The 24,855-nt window shown below is 39.0% G+C and overlaps 1 protein-coding gene across 4 annotated transcripts in view; it reads right to left on the bottom strand.

The window, feature by feature from the left end:
• ALDH1L2 (aldehyde dehydrogenase 1 family member L2) overlaps window positions 1-24,855 on the bottom strand; it is an 88,760-nt gene that overhangs the window by 5,022 nt on the left and 58,883 nt on the right. For 2 of the 4 annotated variants that reach the window (XM_058425695.1, XM_058425696.1), the window contains exons 12-22: window positions 24,148-24,275; window positions 21,973-22,123; window positions 18,950-19,020; window positions 18,757-18,862; window positions 15,108-15,195; window positions 14,218-14,311; window positions 12,566-12,665; window positions 9,442-9,540; window positions 6,944-7,109; window positions 5,505-5,610; window positions 1,723-1,922 (exon numbers count right to left, since the gene is read on the bottom strand). In XM_058425695.1, the coding sequence (XP_058281678.1) occupies window positions 1,723-1,922; window positions 5,505-5,610; window positions 6,944-7,109; window positions 9,442-9,540; window positions 12,566-12,665; window positions 14,218-14,311; window positions 15,108-15,195; window positions 18,757-18,862; window positions 18,950-19,020; window positions 21,973-22,123; window positions 24,148-24,275 (1,309 nt within the window). Of the gene's footprint in view, window positions 1-1,722; window positions 1,923-3,866; window positions 4,089-5,504; window positions 5,611-6,943; window positions 7,110-9,441; window positions 9,541-12,565; window positions 12,666-14,217; window positions 14,312-15,107; window positions 15,196-18,756; window positions 18,863-18,949; window positions 19,021-21,972; window positions 22,124-24,147; window positions 24,276-24,855 lie in introns of those variants that run through there. The other 2 variants (XM_058425698.1, XM_058425697.1) reach the window with 2 other exon arrangements.

Raw genomic sequence — 24,855 nt, 5'->3', positions numbered from 1 at the left:
CAGCTTCAAACCAAAACCCTTCTGTTTTATTTCCCTACTTGATGACAGACTCTTGCCTTCTTGTCCATTTAAGCTAAACAGAAGTAACCAGGATACTCTCCTCTAGATTATATTAATTAAAGCAGAACTGAGCACAGGAAAGTTTGAGATCATTTGGTTTAATCTTATTTTAAAGATAAGGAAAATTCAGTTTATATTGTTTGTTAGAAACACAGGGGAACCTGTCTAGGCAAAAAATAAATAGGTCTGCCTTTCTTAGACTGTTTCTATTTTGAGCCAGTACCGTCGTCAATCTCTACAGACGTTAAAGGGCAGTGAATAGAATGGGGAAACTAATGAGTGCGTGATTCTGGAAGTTGAGCTAAAACAAGAGCTGTCAACTTTGTCCCCATGTTAGAATCACTCAGGGAGCTTTTAAGACTCCTGACCCCAGATCACACCCCTGACCAATTAGATCAGTATCTGTATTTTTTTGAAGCTCCCAGGTGATTTGAATCCACTCTGCAGCTAAGGTTGACAACCACTGGGCTAAGGGGTTTTTTAATTGGGGGAGGAAGAAACTATTAGAAAAACTGTAGTATTTTATAGTAAAACAGACCTGAAGCTGGTCGAATGCACTCTCTCAAAAGACGGGTGAAACAGGGATGCCTCACTTTCTAATAATAAGTTCCCTAAGAAAGTCTCCCACCGTGATTTGGATTCAGACATGAAAACCAGATTGAAGACATGGAAAAGGGGGGCGAAAAGCCTTTACCTTCACCCAATGGAATTTAAAATGAGAACTACTTTTACTGCTGCAAATACATTGCCAAAGTCTTTAGTAAAGAGAAAATGTAAAAAATAAATAAATAAATAGACTCCAAATGAACTAAACTTATATTTGCAGACTGTAATTTCAGTAAATCACAAACATCTCAGTTTTTGAAACAACATACCAGACTGAGGGGAATAAGAGATGTGCTCCACAGCCAGACCTCCTGGCTTTGAATTCTCTCTTGCCAGTGCCTGGCTCTGTGACTTGAGGCAACTCACCCAGCCTCTCTGAGCCCCATTGTCCTGTTCTGTATAAGATAATAATAGTACCTATTCCTCTGAGCTCGTGTGAGAATTGCTTTTGCTTATACAGGCTAAGTAGAATGGGGCCTGGCATGTGTTTAGCACTGAAAGTAAGCTATTGCTTGAAAGGTGTTAGTGTCACTGCTCACAGTGAATTACATTTTGGGCTTTTTACAAACTCTTAAGTCTCATTGCTCAGACTCCCAAAAACCCTGCCAATTGCAGGGTTTTTTCAGTGTTGACTCTGAAAGCCTGCCAAGAAGCTCCAACACAGGATTTATTCTTGGAGCTCGCTGGTTATTGCTCTCCACCCATTTGCCTCTCTCGGTTCCATTTAGTCTCGTGACAGCTAACCCAAGTTCATGCCTAATGTCAGATTAAACACCAAACATATTTCAGCTAAAGTATATTGTTGCAATTTCTTTTTCCTTTCAAACAATCTTTTGAAAAGAAATATCTTTCCACACAATGTGTGTACTTTTCTGTATGTATGGTATATTCAATAGAAATGTTTAATATTTTAAAAAACGAGTGCCCTTCTAAACCCAGATCTAACTGCCATGTAGTAAATGCCCCTCAAAATCACACAGAAGTCATGAAACATAGAGCAGATTTTTCTGTGATGTGACAACAAAGGGAATGTGAAGCAGAAAAGTAAAGCTGTACCTAAGTCTTTTCCAAAGCCAGATTGTTTAACTCCGCCAAATGGGGCCGCCACATCTGTCTTGTTGTATGTGTTAATAAAAACAGTTCCTGCTTCTAGTTTTTCACTCACATACATAGCTTTGTTTATGTCTCTTGTAAAAACCCCTGAGGCCAAACCGTACTCTGTATTATTTGCTCGCTGCAACACTCCATCGATGTCCCTGTGTTTTTAGGAAGACATAAAACTTCATTAAATGTAAAGCAAAAGACTCATTTTATGTTCTGAAAAATTTCCCATCTGTGCTAGAAACAGGAAAACATTACTGCCATCTGCTTAAATGTTTTTGTTGTTGTTTTTTAGAGACCAAGACCAGGTATTGCTCTGTCACCTAGGCTGCAGTGCAGTGGCACAATCATAGCTCACTGCAGCCTCCATCTCCTTGGGCTCAAGTGATCCTCCCACCTCAGCCTCCCAAGTAGCGGGGACTACAGGCACGTGCCACCATGCTCAGCTAATTTTTAAAAAATTGTTTGTAGAGACAGCATCTCCCTGTGTTGCCCAGGCTGATCTCAAACTCCTGGCCTCAAACTATCCCCCAACCTTGGCCTTGCAAAGTGTTGGGATTACAGGCGTGAGCCACTGCGCCCAGGCTGACTAAATTTTTATAAATGAAAAATATCAGGCTTACACCAAAAGAAAGTCCCAAAAAAATATTACTAGTATTACATTTTTCGTATATATCATGCAACACCTTTTAAAATCAGACCCAAAGTCATATATTCAATCTTCTTCAATAGTTCTCATTCATGATCTCCCGCTCTCTCCCCTCTCCCATGACTCCCACTTCTAGATGGATTTTCAGAGTGTCCTCCCTATTTCCTTCCATCTCTTCCGATTTTGCACACAAGGTTCAAGCCTCCTTCAGTGCCTGAAGACGTTTCAGATCCCACCAGTGCCACTGTCGAGGTAGGAGAGTAGGGTGGTTCTGAGAGAGTAGAGAGGGCTCTGCAGCCAGACTGCCTGGTGACCTTGGTAAATGACTCCATCTCCCCACGCCTTCATTTATTATTGTGAACCATGGAAATAAAAGGACCTGTCTAGTTGTCATGAGGATGAAAAGAACAAATCATGCCTGGAACACAATAAATGTTCAATAAAAGCCAGCTATCATCAGGTAGCACATATTTTTTCCAAACTTAATATTTTGGTAGAACCAACTATATAGTGCTGACTTAACTCTTCCTGTAGGTAATGGTTCACCCTCCATAAATTGGAAGATAAAAGCTCCCCGAGGGCAGGGATAACTTTATGTCTCATATACCTCTTTATGCTATGGTGTTGCATTGTCAAATGAGAGTGAATGGGATTGCATGTGCTTATTCAACAAAATAGGTCGCGTGATTTCCCTGCCTTTTGACTTAGTTTGTATACACATCCAAGTAGGTGAAGACATGAACCTACTCTTTTCTCAGTTGAGTCGAGTTCTAATGTGCCTGTCATAGCGTATGTCACCTTCTTCTAGTGTGATCCTAATGCTTAAAAACGCACACATTTTCTATCACATGGCCAGCAAATACGAGCCAGGTGGTTGTTGTTGTTTTTCTTTTTGAGATGGAGTCTCACTCTGTCGCCCAGGCTGGAGGGCAATGGTGTGATCTTGGCTCACTGCAACCGTCACCTCCCAGGTTCAAGCAATTCTCCTGCCTCAGCCTCCCGAGTAGCTAAGATTACAGGTGCATGCCACCACACTCAGATAATTTTTGTATTTTTAGTAGAGATTTTGTATTTCACCATGTTGGCCAGGCTGGTCTAGAACTCCTGACCTCAAGTGATCCACCCGCCTTGGCCTTCCAAAGTGCTGGGATTACAGGCATGAGCCACTGTGCCTGGCCAAGCCAGGTATTTCATCTGGTGCTCCAGCAAAGACACAGGATCTGTTCCAAAACTGGAGGAAAAATTCGTGCTGAATTTATTGAGACAGCACAGGTTTCAGTGTAGTGCCTTATGAAGGGATTTTCAAAGGCATCTTGACTATCCAAAATTTTAAACTTGCACAAGAAATCTGGAACCTAACCTGGAGTGTACTTGGACTCTGCTAAAACTCTCACACTTCTTGATGCATTGCACATGGTAGGGACCCAAATATTTATAAAATGGACTAGAGGGAGAAAGATGGTTTTATGCCATTTCTCATTGAGGACTATCAAGATATCACCATAGCTCCATAGCACATTGTTTACGTCTACAGCAATGACAAGCATATATTGATGGCAGCGGCAACAGCAAATACTTGACTCAGTAATACTCAGAATGACCTAAGGAGGTAGACATTGTTACCAAACCATACTCTGTATTATTTGCTCGCTGCAACACTCCATCGATGTCCCTATGTTTTTAGGAAGACGTAAAACTTCATTAAATGTAAAGCAAAAGATTCATTTTATGTTCTGAAGATTTTCCCATCTATGCTAGAAACAGGAAAACATTACTGCCATCTGCTTAAATTTTTTTTTTTTTTAGAGACCAGGTATTGCTCTGTCACCTAGGCTGCAGTGCAGTGGTACAATCATAGCTCACTGCAGCCTCCATCTCCTTGGGCTCAAGTGATCCTCCCACCTCAGCCTCCCAAGTAGCTGGGACTACAGGCACATGCCACCATGCCCAGCTAATTTTTTAAAAAAAATTTTGTAGAGACAGGGTCTTCTTTTGTTGCCCAGGCTGATCTCAAACTCCTGGCCTCAAGCTATCCCCCGATCTTGGCCTTGCAAAGTGTTGGGATTACAGGCGTGAGGTGCAGAGTGGTTAAGTAACTGGCCCAAGCTCAGAGGGTTAGTGAGGGGAGAGGAGGCAGAGTTTGTCCTCTGACCCACTGCACCATCCTGCCTCTGACCCTCTGTGGACTAACTGTCATCTCTCTCTGTCTCCCCTGTTATATAATAAACTCCTTAAGGACAGGGGCTGTGACTTACCCATGTTACAGTAGATTCCCTCAAACCTGACTTCTAATGTCTGTATGTTTAACAGCAACAACATGGGAGAATGTATAATGAGAAATGGCATAGCATGCATCCTTGGATGGATATATCAAAGGTTACTCACTACACCTTATAGTCCCCTGAAGTCTTTTATACTGTATCTATCAAAGACCGAGAAAGTCTATTCTTTATTTTCTTTCAAGTTCTCATTGGCTGAAATAAATCTAAAGCCATTCTGAAGAATTTTGTGCAGTATACCATGAAATCCCATTCTATTAAGTATTGTTTTATGAGCTCAGTTACCACTTGGTCCTCTTAGATAAGCTGAACTCTTTGCAAAGTTTCATGTAGTATCACAAACCAGCATGTCATTTATAGTTGATTATATGATGATTACGAACATTTCCATGAAAAGTTGAGTATCAAGCTTTGGGGGGCAATATCCCCTATAATAACAGCACTCTTTCTCTGGGGAAATAAGATTTTACAGATGCATACCCTAGGAATGTAAATGTGAAAACCAGTTTTGTTATTTCTCAGTTATTTACTTTGTTCCACAGACATCTCAAATGTCACGTGCAGAAAAACTAAAATTTAATCAGCTAAAAGCCCATTATGTTGGCCATTAATTGAAGCTGAAAAGCAAAAATATACTATGATCTACGATGGTTAGCAAAAGCATAACTTCTAATTATTTAATTAAGTTAATTATTATGGTAGAAAATTACATGTTCATTAATCTTATGCTGTGTATATAGCACAGTGGCAAAGGGGAAAAATGACTTATCTAGTCAAAACCTAAGTTAAATTGTGTCTGAAGAACCTACCCATTTTGGAATTTAGAAATGACCATAATAGGCCCAAAGGATTCCTCTTTGGCGAGGTACATGTAGTCTTCCACATCTGTGAACACAGTCGGCTCCATGAAAAAGCCTTTTTGGAAAAAACAAAGAAAAAAATGTCAAATATAGGTTAAGTCATTTTCAATTAATAGTCCTCTCACTTAATTACATTATAATTTTTTCTTTCCCTCTGGCTCAGTAAAACCAAGAAGAGTTGCATTTCTCTATTTGGTGTTGGCATGCCCAGGTTCTTATTTTTTAATGTCTTTATTATGAAAATGTCAAACCTATGTAAAAGTAGAGAAAACAGTATAATGAATGGTAAAATAAATATCCGTATTTTGCTATATTTATCTTTTCCTTATTGAAATATTTTAAAGCAAATTCCAGATATCATAATTTTAACACCTCAGTATTTCAGTACAAATCTGTAAAAAATAAGGATATTTTCTTATATAACCACTATACAGTGTCATGCTTAACAAAATTAGTAAGTATTCTTTATTCAGAGTTTATATTTTAATTTCCTTAGTGTCTAGAAATTAGCTTTTTCGCAGTTGGTTTGTTTGATTTAGGATTCAGATTCTTCTACACATTGTATTTGGTGTTTAGATTTCTTAAGGATCTTTTACTCTAAAACATTCCCCCATTTTGTCCTCCCCTTATTTTTTATTCCATCGTCATGTTAAAGAGACTGGGTCAGTTGTTCTATACATTATCTTTCTTTCTGGTTAATCATTGCTTCCTTTGGATGGTATTTGTTTCTCTATCTCTTGTATTTCTTTTTTTTGCCAATGACTTTTATTGTGGTAAAATACACGTAACTAAAATTTACCATCATAACCATCTTTAAGTGTACAGCTCAGTGTTATGAAATTCATAATATGCAACCTTCACCACCATCCATTTTCATAACTATTTTCAGCTTATAAAACTGAAACTCTATACCCACTAAAAAATAACTTCCTGTTCCTTCCTCCCTCCCTACTGCAGTTCTTATGAATAGAAAGTTTGGCTTAAAGGTGTAATTAGATTCAGCTTAAGCTTTTTTGGCAGGAACACTTCATAGGTGATACTGTGTATTACACATTTTATTCCATCAGGAGACACATATTATCCAGTTGTTTCCCCTTTTGTTTTGTTTTGTTTTATTTGAGACAGAGTATCACTCTGTTGCCCAGGTTGGAGTGCAGTGGCTTGATCTCAGCTCACTGCAGCCCCCTCCGCTCACTTGAACCTGACTCCTAGGTTAAAGTGATTCTTGTGCCTCAGCCTCCCCAGTAGCAGGTGCGCGCGACCACACTGGGCTAATTTTTGGTAGAGATGGAGTTTCACCATGTTGGCCAGGCTGGTCTTAAACTGTCGCTGTCCATTCCAACTGAAGAAGGCGGGCACCCAGTAAACCACAACATAGGTGATCTTACCTGGCCTTTGGACTTGTCTTCCCCCGTACACCAAAGTGGCCCCCTCTTTCACTCCAGTTTCACAGTATTGCAGCAGCTTTTCCAGATGGGCCTTATGATTTTGGGGCCCATGATCGGTGGATCGGTCAAGTGGATCACCAATTTTCATCTTTTTAATTTCTTCTACCTGTATGTTACCCAGTCCATAAAAACACAATTCACTGTTACTAATAATGGAGTTTCTACCATGTGGTACGTGTTATACTAAGGTGTTTATAGATGTATTGTCATTTAGTCTTTACAATAGCACCAGAGGTAGGTGGTTGGTTTTTTTTTTTTTTTTCCTTTTTGGAGACAGGGTCTTACTCTGTCGTCCCTGCTGGATCACAGTGGCATGGCAGGCTCACTGCAACCTCGAACTTCTTTTTTTTTGAGGTTGAGTCTCATTTTGTTGCCCAGGCTGGAGTGCAGTGGTGTGATCTCGGCTCACTGCAATCTCTGCCTTCTGGGTTCAAGCTGTTCTCATGTCTCAGCCTCCTGAGTAGCTGGGATTACAGGCGCCCGCCACTGCGTCCGGCTATTCTCATGTCTCAGCCTCCCAAGTAGCTGGGATTACAGGTGCCTGCCACCGCGCTCGGCTAATTTTTGTATTTTTAGTAGAGATGGGGTTTCTCCGTGTTGGTCAGGTTGGTCTCGAACTCCTGACCTCAGGTGATCCACCCGCATTGGCTTCCCAAAGTGCTGGGATTACAGGCGTGAGCCACCTCGCCCGGCTGCAACCTCGAACTTCTAAGCTCAAGTGATCCTCCCACCTCAGCCTCTCAGAAGAAGAAACTGAGGCCTAGAAGGGTTAAGTAAGTGCACACAACCACTAAATACTGTAGACTTTTTTCCACTTGAAATCCCAAGTCCTTAACCACTATCTACTAGCACAATATAAGCTACATACACGATATGAAAATTATCCTAAATGTTAATCCATTAAGAATAGCAAACTAATGTTCTGAAATGTTTATTAATATCACATACTTACACTGTTCATGGCAAGAGAATTTCTAAAATGGTCACATTGTTCTCTTTTTTTTCCTCGTCAAATGTGGCAGACTGCCCTTGTAAAATTCTCATGGTATAGCCATGCCAGATGACTCACTAGAATGCTCTGATGAAAAACAATCTTTACTGCACAATGTTCATCACTGACATGTCTTTGTAATTATCTCTTTTACTCCTCAGTTATCTTAACCTACTTCTGCATCTTCTAATGTTAAGTCTGATTCTGGTAAGAAGAATGGGAGTTATCATAACCCAGCAGGTCCTTGACTTTGAATTTAGGCCTGGCCATAATCTCTTAGTGCGTTCCCCAGGGTTCTGCACTGGATGAGAAGTTCTGAGTGGCCAGGGACCATGTCTGCCTTGTTCACATTTATGTTCCCAGCGTGCAGTGTTTGGTACTAAGTAGGTGCTTGAGAAATGCTGCTGACAAATGAATATGAACAGCACGTTTGTAAAACATGCTTGTTGATGTACTGATATAGCAAATCCTTGACATTTCTGGTCTCAGTGTTTGAAATTTCAACAACTTGTAGCTGATTGTGAAAGCCCATGACATACAGCACTGCAGACTGTATTTCAGTGAGACACAAAATTAAATTACACTGTGATGTTCAGGAGGCAGCCACTGCCTACCTGACTGCCCTCCATCTGCCTGTCTATATGACTTCCTTGTTACTCATTCTCATGAAGAAAGAATACCTTTGTTTTTTTCAGTGGGTTGGGGTGTAGAGAATTGGCTCTGGGGAAAATATAGCTGGATTAAGCAAATTCATGATTAATACTACCTTCATAATGACATATTGTAGTATAAGTTACAGTTTATTTTAGCCACATAATTCATCTTAACACTCCTATAGATGACTTTTAGTCCCATATTTATGGAGTCATGATCAATGTCCTGGGGCTGTTTATTTATTTAGCTAGTTATTTTAGTGGAAGGAATTATATGCTGTCATTTCAACTGCAATTGTGGATTCATGGTGTATCTCTCATAGTTTATTTAGAGATTTATAAAAATCTAGGAGAGTAACTCTCACAAGTGTCAACATTACAAATGTAGAGTAAGGTATCATAGCTCTTCAATATACTTTATCAGGTTTTTATATAAACCTCTAACTTTTTTACTATAAAAAAAGCATAAGCACATGTGAAAGTAGACACATAATATACTGAAACCCCATGTACTCATCACCCAGCTTCAACAACTACCAACTCCTGGCCAATTTATTTCCCTACTCATTTCCTGTCCTCTGGGGTTATTTTGAAGCAAATTTCAGACATTATATAATTTAATCTGTAAGTATGCCAATATGTAGCTATAAAAAAAACTAGGGACTGATTTTTTTAAAAACATAACCACAATACTGTTATCACACCTGAAAATTTGTGAACAATCCTAGAAGTAGGATTTTTCAAGCAAAAGCAAAATCTCTAAACAACTCAGAGTAAATGTGAAGGTGCCTCACCACTCTTGTCACAAATTCGTCGTGGATGAACTCTTCCACGAACAACCGCCCAGCAGCAATACAGTTCTCTCCTTTGTTGAAAAATACTGCTCCCATGCCCTTCAGTGGGAGAAGAGAAAATATTGCTAACATCATTTGAGAAGTCAAGATTCTCATAAAGTTGTACACAGAGGGAATTAGTTGTTTTTGGAAGACAGCAGGCAACATAGATAAGTCACAGACGATCCTCTTGGCATTGTTAGTGATGAGAGCTTCCTGGAGATACTCTGTTTTGATTTAGCATGATTTGAGAGATTTTGTTTATCCTTTCCCCCTTTTGGTCCATGAGCATTTTTTTAAAAAAATGTATGTGTAACAATAAAGATGTACTATTAGAAACAAATTTTGTGTTAAAAGAAAATCTAGACCGGGCGTGGTGGCTCACGCTTGTAATCTCAGCACTTTGGGAGGCTGTGGTGGGCAGACCACAAGGTCAGGAGTTCAAGACCAGCCTGGCCAACACAGTGAAACCCCATCTCCATTAAAAATACAAAAATTAGCTGGGCATGGTGGCAGGTGCCTGTAATCCCAGCTACTCAGGGGGCTGAGGCAGGAGAATTGCTTGAACCCAGGAGGCGGAGGTTGCAGTGAGCTGAGATCACACCACTGCACTCCAGCCTGGGTGACAGAACTAGATTCCATCTCATAAATAAATTAATTAATTAATTAATGAAAGAAAATCTAGATTATTCTTTTCTTAAATTTATTTTTTAGAGATAGAGTCCCACTCTCTAGCCTCCCAAGTAGCTGGCACTACAGGTGTGCACCACCTTACCCAGCTAATTTTTTCTATTTTTATTTATTGTAGAGACAGGGTCTCACTATGTTGCCCAGGCTGGACTCAACACCTGGGCTTAAGCAATCCTCCTGCCTTGGCCTAGAAAATCTAGATTATTCTACACATTTAAATGTAATAACTTGTATACCAAGTTTTGCTTTTAAAAATCTCTACATTAGATTGTATAATCACAATTTTTTAAATTTTTTTATTTGTATTTATTTATTTATTTATTTATTTATTTATTTAAGACAGTGTTTCTCTCTGTCGCCCAGGCTGGAGTGCAGTGGCGTGATCATGGCTCACTGCAGCCTCAACTTCCTGGGCTTAAGTGATCCTCCATCTCAGTCTCCCTAGTAGCTGGGACCACAGGTGAATACCACCCTGGGCTAATTTTATTTCTTTGTAGAGATAGGGTCTTGCCATGTTGCCCAGGCTGGTCATGAACCCCAAGGCTCAAGGGATCCTTCTACCTTGACCTCCCAAAGTACTGAGATTATAGGCATAAGCCACCATGTGCAGCCATAAATCATAAATATTTAGAAAGCCTCTCTAACCCTCATGAAAAGAAATACCTATTTTTCAAGGAGAAGTTTGAGAAATCTTTGAAATGAAGGCACTCAAAAATGACGGATTTGGAAGACTGATGAATTTTGTGCATTTTCCCTTTTTAGAAATTCAGTTTCTAATTCACCTGCAGGAAACCTCCCTGGACTCTCTCTCTCTCTCTCTCTCTCTATATATATATATGTGTGTGTGTGTATATATATATAAAATGGATGTGGCTGGGTGCAGTGGCTCACACCTGTTATTCCACCCATTTAGGAGGCCAAGGCAGGAGGATCACTTTAGCCCAGGAGTTTAAGACCTGCCTGGGCAACATAGTGAGATCCCATCTCAAAAACAAAAAGTATAATGAATGCTTTGAAATACCATGCTTTTCCTGTGCATATATTTTATCTTTAAACATTACAAAAATATGTTGACTATCTTGGGTTTGGGGTTCTTAAATGGTTAAAACAGACTCTTTAAGGTTATATATTCCTAACCCAGACATCCAGGGGAGTCCCGACCCCTGATGTCAGTTTGAGTACCCCCAGCCATTGTCTGTCACTGAAACCTCCAGATGGTCCATTCAAAGGCCCTGGCCGTAGGGGTACTTGGTTCTTCTTCATTCCCAGACCACTCCATTGTCTTTGGGATGCTTACTGATGAAGTCTGGCTGTGAGTGTTCATTACAATTACATTTAGGGGCTATGGTGAACAGAGTCTGCTTAGTGCATAGGCTGGACAGTTGTACAGAACTGAGAAGACCATAAGTTTCCCCCATAATTACAAGAAAGCTTAGCACAACCCATGCCAAGCATTGACTCATTTTATGCCTATATCTCTGATGTGAAGAATGAGAACTAGGCCAATTTTTTTTAACCTTTACATTTTATTTAAAATAAGCCTTTATACTTTGAAATAGTTTAAGGCTCACAAGGTGTTGCAAAAATAATGTGAGAGTTCCTTTGTGCCCTTTACCTAGCTTCCCCCATGATAACATCTTATAAAACCATAGTACATTGTTAAAACCAGGAAATTGATGTTGCTAATTACTTGTTAAATATGAAACCCTTTGTTGTATCTAAAACGCTTTCCAGAAGCTCAGTGTGCAAAACAGGTAAAAGTAGGAGTGTTCAGGTTGATGGTCTGAGATGTTGTAGGGAAAGGGGGGGAGAAGCTAGAAGCCGTAATAGAGTATCTTTTGAACTTTTTTACATGCCTGCTATGACTTATATCCTGTTTTAAAAACACCTTAGGGGAATTATAAAGACATTATTTTTAAAAACTAAGTGCTCTGAGTATTCCCAAATCTAAGCATAAAAACAATGGTTTTAATTTATGACCAGACAAAAACCAAATCTCATTTAAGACCTCTGATAAAAAAGGAGGTGAGACGTGTTTTAGAAGCAAGCACCTATTTTTTTTTCTTTTATTTTTTGAGACAGAGTCTCACTCTGTTGCCCAGGCTGGAGTGCAGTGGCGTGATCTCAGCTCATTGCAACCTCCGCCTCCTGGGTTCAAGAGATTCTCCTGCCTCAGCCTCCCGGGTAGCTGGGACTACAGGTGCCTACCACCACGCCTGGCTAATGTTTTTGCATTTTTAGTAGAGACGGGGTTTCACCATGTTGGTCAGGCTCGTCTTGAACTCCTGATCTCAAGTGATCCACCCGTCTTGGCCTCCCAAAGTGCTGGGATTACAGGTGTGAGCCACCGCACCTGGCCCAGGCACCTATTTACTTGAATTTGACCCTCTCTTACCATTCGCACAGCCTTGTCAAGTTCACAGTCATTAAATATTATAAGTGGAGACTTGCCACCAAGCTCAAGGGAAACTTTCTTCAAGTTGCTAACAGCACAGCTAGAGGAAAACAAATGAGAAATGAGCATTTAGTTAACATCTCTCTCTCTCTCTCTCTCTCTCTCACACACACACACACACACACACACACACAGAGACACACACACACACAGACACACACACACACACTTTTTAAGCTATAAGTTACCACCTGGCATGGAAAACATATTGAGCCTCAGTAATATTAAGAAACTTATTCAAGGCCAGGCACAGTGACTCACAACTGTAATCCCAGCACTTCGGGAGACCAAGGTAGAAGGGATCCTTTAAGGCCAGAAGTGTGAGACCAGTCTGAGCAACATGGCAAGACCTCATCTCTCTAAAAAATAAGAAAATTAGACAGGTATGGTAGTGTACGACTGTAGTGTCAGCTACTTGGCAGGCTGAGGCAGGAGGATCGCTTGAGCCCAGGAATTCAAGGCTGCAGTGAGCTGTAATCACCACTGCACTCCAGCCTGGGTGACAGTGTTAGACTGTGTCTCTTAAAAAAAAAAAAAAAAAAGAAAGAAAAAGGAAAAACTTATTCATAGATAAAACAGATGGTAGAATGGTGATTACCATTGAAGCTGAGTGATGAGTACATAAAATTCATTTTGCTTTTCTGCTTTCTATATATTAGACATTTTCCATAATAAAAAATTTTCAAAAATGTTGTGGTCAAATGATTAAAGATTCTCTAAGTTAATTCAAATTCTTTAGAAATTTTGGTTATATAAAAGCCTGGCAAAGGAATTAAACCTCTAACCAGACTACCGAAGCATCGGGAGAAAAAATAGCAATTTTTAAAAGTACGCTGTTTATTTTTCATTTCTTACAAAAGTACTTTTATTTAAAATATTTTGAAAATACCTACCCCAAAATGCAAACAGAAGAAAAAAATCACAAAATTCCATTCCATGCCTCAGTGACCATTGTTTTTACCATTTTGATATACTACCTATTTGTGATCTGTCCTACCATAGCTTTTGCCTTGTTTAACATAGTTGAGATCATCCAGTGTATACAATGTTATACTTTATTTTTATTTCCATTTATTATTTTAACAACACTTTTCAATGTTATTAAAATTCTCTATGAACGTGACTGCACAGTGTTCCATTACATTGACATATTTTAACAACTGCTTTATTTTGGACATTTAGATTGCTTACAGTTTAAAAAAAAATTGCTTTGGCGGACTCCATTTTATAAATAATCCAGGTTTGTCATATAAAATATATAAATTTCACATTTATGTATCTTTTTGGTTTTTTATCCATACGCTGAAAACAATTTGGGCCACAGCTTTAATACAGAAAGTCTTTTGTGCTGAATTGTTAAAACTACCAGTAGGGTGCAGAATTTCAACATAGCTTTGGTTTTATTGACTCTGGGCTTTAATGCTTTAGAAAGTATTTTATTGTATTCAAATATTTCAATACTCAGCAGTGATAAGTAGATTTCCCTTCCAAATTTGATGTAGTTTTTCTCACTCAAAAAGTACCCTGTTTAAACAAAAATTGAAACCTAGTTTAACAGGATCTGGAGTGAATCAACACATTAAAACCAATACCTCTTCATGATCTGTTTGCCAATAGGAGTGGAACCAGTGAAACCAAGTTTGCGGATGTCAGGATGTTCAGACAGACGTTGTCCTGCTATGCCACCTGTAGAATTAGGGAATAAAACAGGAATTAAAACATACTCAGGGCCGGGCGCAGTGGCTCATGCCTGTAATCCCCACACTTTGGGAGGCTGAGGCAAGCAGATCATAAGGTCAGGAGTTCGAGACCAGCCTGACCACCATGGTGAAACCCTGTCACTACTAAAAATACAAAAATTAGCCGGGCATGGTGGCACGCACCCGTAATCCCAGCTACTCAGGAGGTTGAGGGAGAATCATTTGAACCCAGGAGGCGGAGGTTGCGGTGGGCCAAGATCGTGCCATTGCACTGCAGCCTGGGCAACAGAGTGAGACTCCGTCTCAAAAAAAAAAAAAAAAAAAAAAAACCTTACTCAAATTCTTATAGTGAAGATGGCTTTAAATTCATTGAAGTAGATCTCTAAGCTCTCATTGACACCTTAGTTTTACATTTTCTGTATTAATTGCAAACTGATAAAAGTCTAAAATAATACCCTTTATGAAATTATCAGACTCCCAAAATAATGATGGGTAAGGCTTGATTTGTATCTTCCAGAGTAGTTTTAGAAAATCAAAATGGAACATCTTAGGGTAATTTTACATGACTGTACAACCCCCCTTCCCACTGCCACTCACCCACCACTGTATTTCCATTTTAAGATTTTAGCACATGGTAAGTATATTCATCCTTAATTGTTTGGTGAATTGTATTTAGTTTTAATACAGTTATAATTCAGGACAAGTCTCTAGTGGTAAAGAGCCACTCAGCTACCCCAGTACCATTCATTAGTTATAGCACAGTCGGTCATTTAGTGGCTTACCTGAGCCTGGAATGATGTTGATGACCCCCTTTGGAAAGCCTGCTTTGACAGACAGTTCTGCAAACTTCAAAGCAGTCAAGGGCGTGACCTGAGGAGAAGCAGACAGCAATTACCTTCTTCAGGCTCTAACCTGACCTTTAGCCCAGAGCCCAGTTTTCCTTTGATAGCTGCACTAGAGCTCATTTTATTTTTATTGTACATTGTCTTATTTTTTTGCCATAATTTCACACTTACAAAAAGATGCAAAAATAGTACAAGTATTCCTTATATACATTTCCATTCAGATTCCTCAAATGTTAACATTTTACTGCATTTGCTTTATCTTTATATATTTTTCTAAACTATTTTTTAAAGATAAATTTAAGGAATATCTTTTTCTGAACTGTGTAAGAATACGGTAAAGACATACCCCATACTTCTAAATACTTCTGTGTGCATTTTCTATAAAACAAATTCTTTTACATAACCATAGTACAATTATCAAAATCAGCAGATTAACAACTGATAGAATACACGATTTGCAGACCATATTCAGATTTCACCAATTATCCCAATAATGTCTTATAGCAAAAGAAAATCCAATCCAACATCTGCATTACATTTAGTTCTATCTGCAGTCTCCAGTAATCTAGGAGAATTTCTGAGTTCTCTTCCCTATTCATTACACTGACATTTTTGAAGAGTACAGGCCAGTTAGTTCATACAAAGTCTCTTTGTCTGGATTTGTCTGATGTTTTTGCATGATTAGATTCAAGTTATGCACTTTTGGGAACAATGCCACCGGAGCGATGCTTAGCTTTTCTCAGGACATCACATCAGGAGGCACGTGCTGTAGAATAGTCCCAATACTGGAAAGTTAATTTTGATTATTTGGCAAATGTGGTCTGCCAACTTTCATCACTGTAAGTTACTATTTTATACATTGTAGTTAATAAATATTTTGTGGGGAGATACTCCTCAAATTTTTATCCACTAGTTTTAGTATCCATGGATAATTTCTGGATAATAATCCTAAAGTATTATCATGGTTGCCAAATGGTGATTTTCCAATTCCATCATTCCTTTTACGTGTACTAGTTGACTCTCTAAGTGTTTTCCTTTCTGTTTAATTAATTAATATCAGATTCTTACTGTAATCAACAGGTTATCATCGTTTACTATTGTTGTTGATTTTGATGTTAAATTGTTCTAGATTTGGCTGAGGCAGTCCCTTCAGTACGGCCCCTTATCATTCTGATGTGCCCCTATTACTCTTTGAGCATTACATTGCTTTCAGGCCCAACAAGATATTTCAGATTCGTCTTGATTCTTCCCTACTCCAGCTACTTCTCCAAGGAGCCCAAGTTTCTTTGAATGAAGAATGGTATTTTAGAAACCAGGATATCTGGACATTATTGAGGGGTCATTGCTTCTAGGCCCTCCTAGCAGACAGAGCTGGGAAAGAGATGTATGTATACACAACACACACACACACACACGTCTATATGTATGTGTGTATCTATCCCTCATATACCTATATCCATTTCTTTATTTAGCTATCTAAATACATCAAAACCCATGAGTTTACACTGATACCTTTATCTGATATCTCAGGGTCGATTCTATCCTTCTGCCCTTTTTACATTTGTCATTCTCTTCTCCAAAAAAGAGAGACATGGCTCCCATTATCCACAATATATTTACTTATTTGCTTAATCCTAAAACATAGAGAAAGTAATTTGAGAATTGTTAAGCCATGTCCCTATGGAAAAGAAGCCTATTAATTAGAGTTCAATATGTATTTGGTTGTTTTGTTGTTGTTGTTTTGCGTTGCCTTTATCCTGAGGACATATATAAGTAAAATATAAGATAAAAATCTATACAATGGAAACTGCTAAAAAAAGGAAGACTTTTCTTTTTGCTAAGTATATAGAATGCTACTTTTTGTGTGTGTTTTTAAAAATTTTATTGTGGTAAGAACGCTTAATGTGAGCTCTACTCTCAACAAATTTTGAAGTGTAAAATACAGTATTAATAACTATAGGTACAATGTTGCACAAAGGACCTCTAGAACTTACTCATCTTACATAATTGAAGTTGTCTGTTTGTTTGTTTGTTTGTTTGTTTTTTGAGACAGAGTTTCACTCTTGTTGCCCAGGCTGGAGTGCAATGGTGTGACCTCCGCTCACTGCAACCTCTGCCTCCCAGGTTCAAGCGATTCTCCTGCCTCAGCCTCTGGAGTAGCTGGGATCACAGGCACCCGCCACCACGCCCAGCTAATTTTCTGTATTTTTAGTAGAGATGGGGTTTTACCGTGTTGGCCAGGCTGGTCTTGAACTCCTGACCTCAAGTGATCCACCCGCCTTGGCCTCCCAAAGTGCTGGGATTATAGGCATGAGCCACCTCACCTGGTCAGTAATTGAAACTTTATGCTCATTAATTAGCAATATATACATATACACATATATAATAATATATATCTACATATAATAATATATATCTCTCTACATATACATATAAAACTACATATTCATAAATATACACACATGTATATGTAGAGACTATCTCTGGAATATCTAAGCCACTAATAGATAACAATTAATCACATTGGTTGTCTCTGGGAGGTAAACTGGTTGGCTGGGGAATAATGACAGAAGGGAGACATTTCACTATCTACCTCTTTGTATCTTTTGAATTTTGAAAACTTTGAACGTATACCTACTTTTTCAAATAAAATCGTTTTTAATGATTAAAACAAAATGGCCATGGCCACATGACCATGTAGCTATGCCAGATGAAACTGTATTTTTTTAAGCTCAAAAGAAGAAATAGAAGAGTTGAGAGGAAACAAATTATAAACTCTTCTAGAATAAAGACCAAGTTTTCTCCATGACTTATGCACCTCAAAATGCCTACTACATAGTAAAGTTACCTGCATATAACAGAAACCTAAGTAAGAAGTTTATTTTTCTTCTTATTTTACATAGTGCACTTTATATAGTAAAGGCTCAGCCAGTGTTAACTTGGCCGCCGTATTTTTTTCTTAAAAAGCTATTGTAGCATTAAGAGTTTTTTTTGAAAACTACCTGAACTATTTCTTAAAAGTATTTTCTTGTTATCCATCTGGATATATTTTTATAATTACAGACATTCTTTTAAGTGCTTTTCCCTCATCTTCTACATCTTCACTATATATATTTTTTTCTTTTTTTTTTTTTTTCTGTGAGACAGAGTCTCGCTCTGTTGCCCAGGCTGGAGTGCAGTGGCACGATCTCGGCTCACTGCAACCTCTGCCTTTACAACATTTTTGACAATTAAGTTTGAATACCTGCATAATACTTTTTTTGATGTCTCATAATTACGCTAAATAATTCCCTAATTGTTGGGCACTTGGCATTTTGCAAGAATTGAATTGGTTCATAGAAAGTCAATGGACTTCACTGATGTGCATCATGCTTGCTTCTATTATTATGAAAATTTTAAATTGTGGAATCTCCATACAATGTATTAGGTAGCTATTAAAAATGAATATTTACTGACATGAAAAGTTGTCCATGATATATGAGAAAAATATCATACAATCTCATTTTTGTTTGCTATTGATAAATATATGTCACTTTTTTGAAGTACTGGATATAAGAGAGGAGGCAATTCTGCACAAAGGCCTTACCTGTGCTGGCTTGAGCACTAAGGTGTTGCCTGCTGCCAAACACGCAGCACTCTTCCATGCCAGCATCATCAGTGGGTAGTTCCAGGGAATAATAATGGCACAGACACTGCAGGGGAAGAAATTTGGCATGCTTAGTTGTTTCAAATAACACAACTCATGATTCACTCAGAGGCAGGCACTCTCCTTATCTTACCCGAGTGGCTCTTTCTTGGTGAAGGTCAGATTGCGATTTGGACGGGCCTGGTTGATTGGAATAGTAGAACCCTAAAGAATAAGAAAAGTTGATACTTATTTTACTAATTTAAATAAGTAAATTTCATCTCAAAGGATCCATTTTCTGTCTTCCTCTCTTACTTTTTGTTAGCTGATATGAAAAGAGTGTTTGTTGATGAGAACTATATTCATGCCAAAGAAGGAACAGCTATTTGTTTCTCAGGAGAACCATGAAACACAGGAGAATAAACATAATTCTAATTTAGTCCATTCTTAATTGCTTGGCCTGGCAGAGAATGTGAACTGCCTGCCTATTCTCCACTCTCCCCTCTGTCCTTAGTAACAGAATCCCTATATTAATAATGGGGACAGGAATATGCCCAGATCAAATACTATGGTTCCCATTCTCCAGATTAGGGATGGTCAATGGAAGATATAAGCACAAGGCATTGGAAGGGGAATGCTACTTAAACTAGGCTAACTCAACTCTTTTATTCTTCCCTCCATGTCTGCTTCCTCCTTCTTCCTGTTTAGACTATTGCTGAAATGGCTGGCACTGCAGTGGTTTTCTTGAGACCATGAGTCAACCTTCAGGGTGGAGGTCACATGGTACTAAAGATGGCCTGGCAAAGACAGAAAAAGAGTTTGCATCTCACATACTAGTCCTGACTGCCTGTCTCTGGACTCCTTGAAAGTGAGAGAAAAATAATAGGATTAAAAAAAACAGGAATAAGTTGGCTGTTATATGCAGCCAACTTAATCCTAACACATTCACAATAGTAGCCTTTAAGGAAAGCTATTCATTTGCTTTGCCACATAAAATATTATTGCTACTACTAATAGGGTGTACAATTTCTTAAAACACTTGTAGCCAGTTATGTTTTGGAATTCAGAATTTTTTGGACTTTAGAAGTGTAATATAGTGCATATACCTTATATTATCTACTACCCCAGCAGGATTTGGGTAAGCCTCCCATAATCAAACACACTAGTATTTATTCACTGAAACATATGAATATTCACTCTAAGTGATGTAAATAAATATTATTAATAGATTATGTTCATTTAGGTCAGGGTTTGGCATCAAATGAGTTTGAACCAATCAAACAGTTTTCAGGTTTCAGAACTATTTGGGTTTCGTAATTGGGGATAAGGGGTGGACCTGAACTACCATTAGTAAATATCAATATATGCATGACTTTGTGGCTGAACTACAATAAAAACTTCATTTTTGTGCAAACCTGCTATGTTGCAGACTTGTCTAATCCTGTAGTGTACGAATACTTGTTTCCAATCCTCAAAACATAACTTGCAAAGTATGTATTATTGTGACCATTTTATAGAGGAGGAAAGTAAGGTTCTGAGAGAGGAAATAACTTTAACAACATCGGCTGATACGGGCCAAAGCTGAGACTTGGACTCGGGTCTGTCTGACTGTACATTAACATTGGTGGCAGCAATGTACGCAGATGAAATATGTTTCCCAGTCTCCTTAGCAGATAGAGACAGCCAAGGAGGGATATGAGCAAAAGGTACTGGGAAGGTAAGAATGCTTTGTTAAATTCCTCTTACCACTCCCCCTTTCTCACTTCCTTCTTTTTGCTCCTGGGAATGTGGTTGCAATGACTGGTACTGCAGTGGTTATTATGAGTCTATGAGGAACATGCATACTGCAGTTTGCTACAAGCCCTACCTCTCCCTTTTGTATCCCCAGTGCTGGAGCTAGTGTTGTTGCCATTGATCACCTGGTGTTTGCTATTTATTATCATACAGTAAAATGAAATATTTATTTATTATTCCTGTGTCTTTATCAAAATTTTTCTTTAAAAAAAATTTTTTTTGGCTGGGTGCGGTGGCTCACGCCTGTAATCCCAGCACTTTGGGAGGCCAAGGCAGGTGAATCACTTGAGGTCAGGAGTTCGAGACCAGCCTGGCCAACATGGTGAAACCCCGTCCCTGCTAAAAATATAAAAATTAGCTGGGCATGGTGGCACACACCTGTAATCCCAGCTACTAGGGAGGCTGAGGCAGGAGAATTGCTTGAACCCAGAAGGCAGAGGTTGTAGTGAGCTGAGATGGCGCCACTGCACTCCAGCCTGGGCGACAGAACAAGACTCCATCTCAAAAGAAAGAAAAAAAAAACTTTTTTAAAAATTTATTTCTCTTAGGACACATGTTCAAAGACAAAGTTTTTCTTATACTCAGTCTGCTTCCACCATCTACGGTAGCTCTCCGGCCTCTGTAGGTATTTGAATTTGTAAACCCTACATGATACTAGGCTTCTCCACAATGTCTAGAAAACTATTCAACATCCTCAAGAGATATTATAGTATAGTGCAAAGAATATCATTAGACTTTAGATTCAGAAAATCTTGACTTCCAATCTGGTTGTATGGGTTACTTGCTACGAATTATAGGAAAGGCATCCATGTCCTCAAGCCTCTGTTTGCTCACATGTAATAAGGGGATAAGAGCTATCCATTTACTTCCCGTAGCTGTTATAACCACTGCTAGGGCCTGAAAGTGTCTCCTAAAATGCATGTGCTGGAAACTTAACCCCTAATGCCACAGTGTTGGGGGGTAGGGCCTAATAGGAGGTGTTTAGGTCATGAGGGCTCCACCTTAATGAACGGATCAATGCCTCTATAAAAAGGGCTTGCAGCAGTGGGTTCACTCTCTTCTACTCTTCTGCCAGGTGAGGATACACTGTTCCTCTGCTCCAGAGGATATACTACAAGGCACCATCTTAAAACTAGAGGCCAAACCTGCTGGCACCTTTATCTTAGACTTCCCGGCCTCCAGAACTGTAAGAGAATAAATTTCTGTTCTTTATAAATTACCTAGTCTCGGGTATTCTGTTACAGCAGCATAAAATGGACCGAGACAACCCTGTTATGTTGGTGTAAAAAGATCTACTTAAAAAGAGGATCTGACACAGTGCCTGGTACAAACTAATCAATGTCAGTCCATTTTTCTTTCAGAACAAATAATATTTGTGCTTACCTGAATTTTGTCGCACCAGCCAGCAAAATATCTGAATGTTTGCACAGACATTCCAATGTGTGTCTTCAGGGCCAAGGTATAGACAGCTCCTGAATCAAGGGCTTCAATAGTTGCCAGCTCTTCTTGGTTCTCTTCCAGTAGGTCTGCAAGTCTGTGTGGTCAGTGAAAGAAATAAATTCAACAAATATTGATTGAGCTCCTGTCACATATGATGCAGTATCCTAAGGATGGAGAATTCAGAGGTAAACACATATGGATCAGATCTCTGCCCTTATAGAGATCATGGTCCAGTAGGAAAGAAAGACATTAAACAAATATTTTCATAAATCATTTGTTTCAAGAATTACAAAGGAGAAGCAGAGGGTATTGGAAGCATATATAACTTGCCTCATCTATGTGTAAGAAGTAGAACAATGACTGAGCCAGGACCAGTCATTGGAACCACATTCCCAGAACCCACACTTCTGAGAACCCATGAACATTTGAGAATTTCCAGTTGGCACAAAAATATTTCCAACACTAACTGCAGAGACAAGATAGCAACGTACACAATGAATTACAAACACTACGACAGATTTCTGTTTGGTGTTCGGTTTTATGGGAAGGTAAGTGCAGGACTGTATAATGACTATGATACAGTAAAAATTCATCTTTTGCGTTCAACTTCTCTATTTATTTTTCTTCTGTATTTGCAGTGGTTCTCTGAGCTGCTCCTTTGGGGCCACTCTGGAGTCCAGCTTGAAATCCCCCTCCCACAATCTTTGTTCCAGATCTTGCTTGTATTAGTTTGTTCTCATGCTGCTAATAAAGACATACGCAAGACTGGGCAGTTTATAAAGGAAAGAGGCAAGAGAGCATGTGCAGGGGAACTGCCCTTTATAAAACCATCAAATCTCGTGAGACTTATATACTTTCATGAGAATAGCACAGGAAAGACTTGCCCCCATGATTCAATTACCTCCCACTGGGTCCCTCCCATGACACGTGGGAATTATGGGAGCTACAATTCAAGATGAGATTTGGGTGGGGACACAGCCAAATCATATCATTGCTCTAAGAGATCTATTGATCTAGGTCCAATACTGGATTTTAGGTATACAGCAAATGGAATTTATGATTGAATCTAATTACTCCTGGCATCCTTCATTACTGATTTATAATATTCTTTCCAGTCCTTATTATTTTTCTTCCTTGTTCCTATTCCTTACACATCAAGTTGATATAAAATGTTTTTTTAAAACAACGGGGTACTGGATATTCTCCACTTGCTGCTCTCTGTATCCATTCTCCACCCTGCTCTGTGACCTTGACCCTGGTGAATGACCTTTATAGATTACATCACCTGGCTCCCTTGCTCTCCCATTGGGCTTGGCCAGTGAGAGGCCACTGGGAGGCACCCACAGAATGTTGGTGAACTGAAGGAAAAAGTGGCTGGGGAATTGGATTCCCTGGCTCCCTCACCGATAGGCTGTGGTTCAGAAGCTGCCACGTCCCTCCACTGCGGTGTGGTTTTCTCCTATGTCTACAGATCTTGCCAGATTCCAGTAACAGCTCCTTCCGACCTTGAAGACATAGCAGCTTCCCCCTGCTGCTAGCCCTGCTTGGATGTTTCAGTATCCTTTATTGGATTTCTTTGACCTCGCCCATGTCTTTGTGAACAGTTCTTTATTAAACTTCTTTTCCAGCTGGGACCTGCCTGATGCAAGCAATACTAACATAATCAACATATATAGGATTTAATATGAGTCAAGTAACAGAAGACATATTTCATATTAGGTGAATACTAGAATGTTTTGCAGGAATTTTTAAAATCTTGGCAATGTTAGTCAATATCCAAAGGTAGTAGACTTGCTTTGCTTTTCTTTTCTTTTCTTTTTTTTTTTTTTAAGACAGAGTCTTGCTTTCTAACACAGGCTGGAGTGCAGTGGTGCGATCTCAGCTCACTCCACCCTCCACCTCCCAGATTCAAGCAATTCTTCTGCCTCAGCCTCCTGAGTTGCTGGGACTACAGGCACGTGCCACCACTCACGCCTGTAATCCCAGCACTTTGGGAGGCTGAGGCGGGCGAATCACCTGAGGTCAGGAATTTGAGACCAGCCTGGCCAACATAGTGAAACCCTATCTCTCTACCAGACTTACTTTTCTAAAAAATAAAAAAATAAAAAATAGAAATACCTGTACATCAATCTTCCTCTTTCTCTTGCATTCATTCTTCCCCATTCACCGTTTTCAAAAGCATCTTTTGCTGCTGCTACTGCTTTATCAACATCCGCCAAAGAAGCATAGGATACTTTGCATATTGTCTATTTCAAAGTAAGTAAAAATAGGTCACGTGAGAGAGATGAAAATATGGTTCTTGAAATTAATATTGTATTAATAGAAAAAATGGAGTATTACTGATTTTAAAAAAATGTTATGATGACAGATGAGTATATCCAGTACTATGGTAAAGAAAAAGAACATTTTTAATATGAAAATTGTGAACCAGAAATTTGGTACTTCTCATATCATACTACTTTATGGAAGAACACATTTAGGAAGATGGAAGACTCTGTAGTTCTTCCAGTGCCTTAGGAAAGCTGAATTTCTTGCCATGAGTCTTCAAAGTCTGGAAATTTTTTTCATATATATCTCTATGCAGATGAGTGCCTCTGGTGTGTATAGGTGAAGCTACCTGTCTAAATTTATCATAAATGTTCTATAAAATAGGTTACTACAGTTAATAGCAGCTGGTACCAGAATTGAGTCATTGAAAGAAAAGCATGAAGTACGTTTGTGTGAAGTGCTTAGAGACAGAGTGAGAGAATAAAAGGGCTTCTTAAGACTGCCTCTTTTACAACGGTGTATTAACTAAAAATCCACGACCAGTGATCACTACTCACA

The sequence above is a fragment of the Hylobates moloch genome, unplaced genomic scaffold (assembly GCF_009828535.3).
Source record: "Hylobates moloch isolate HMO894 unplaced genomic scaffold, HMol_V3 SCAFFOLD_12, whole genome shotgun sequence".
Classification (NCBI taxonomy): domain Eukaryota; kingdom Metazoa; phylum Chordata; class Mammalia; order Primates; family Hylobatidae; genus Hylobates; species Hylobates moloch.
This window is presented reverse-complemented; position numbering and strand designations above follow the sequence as displayed.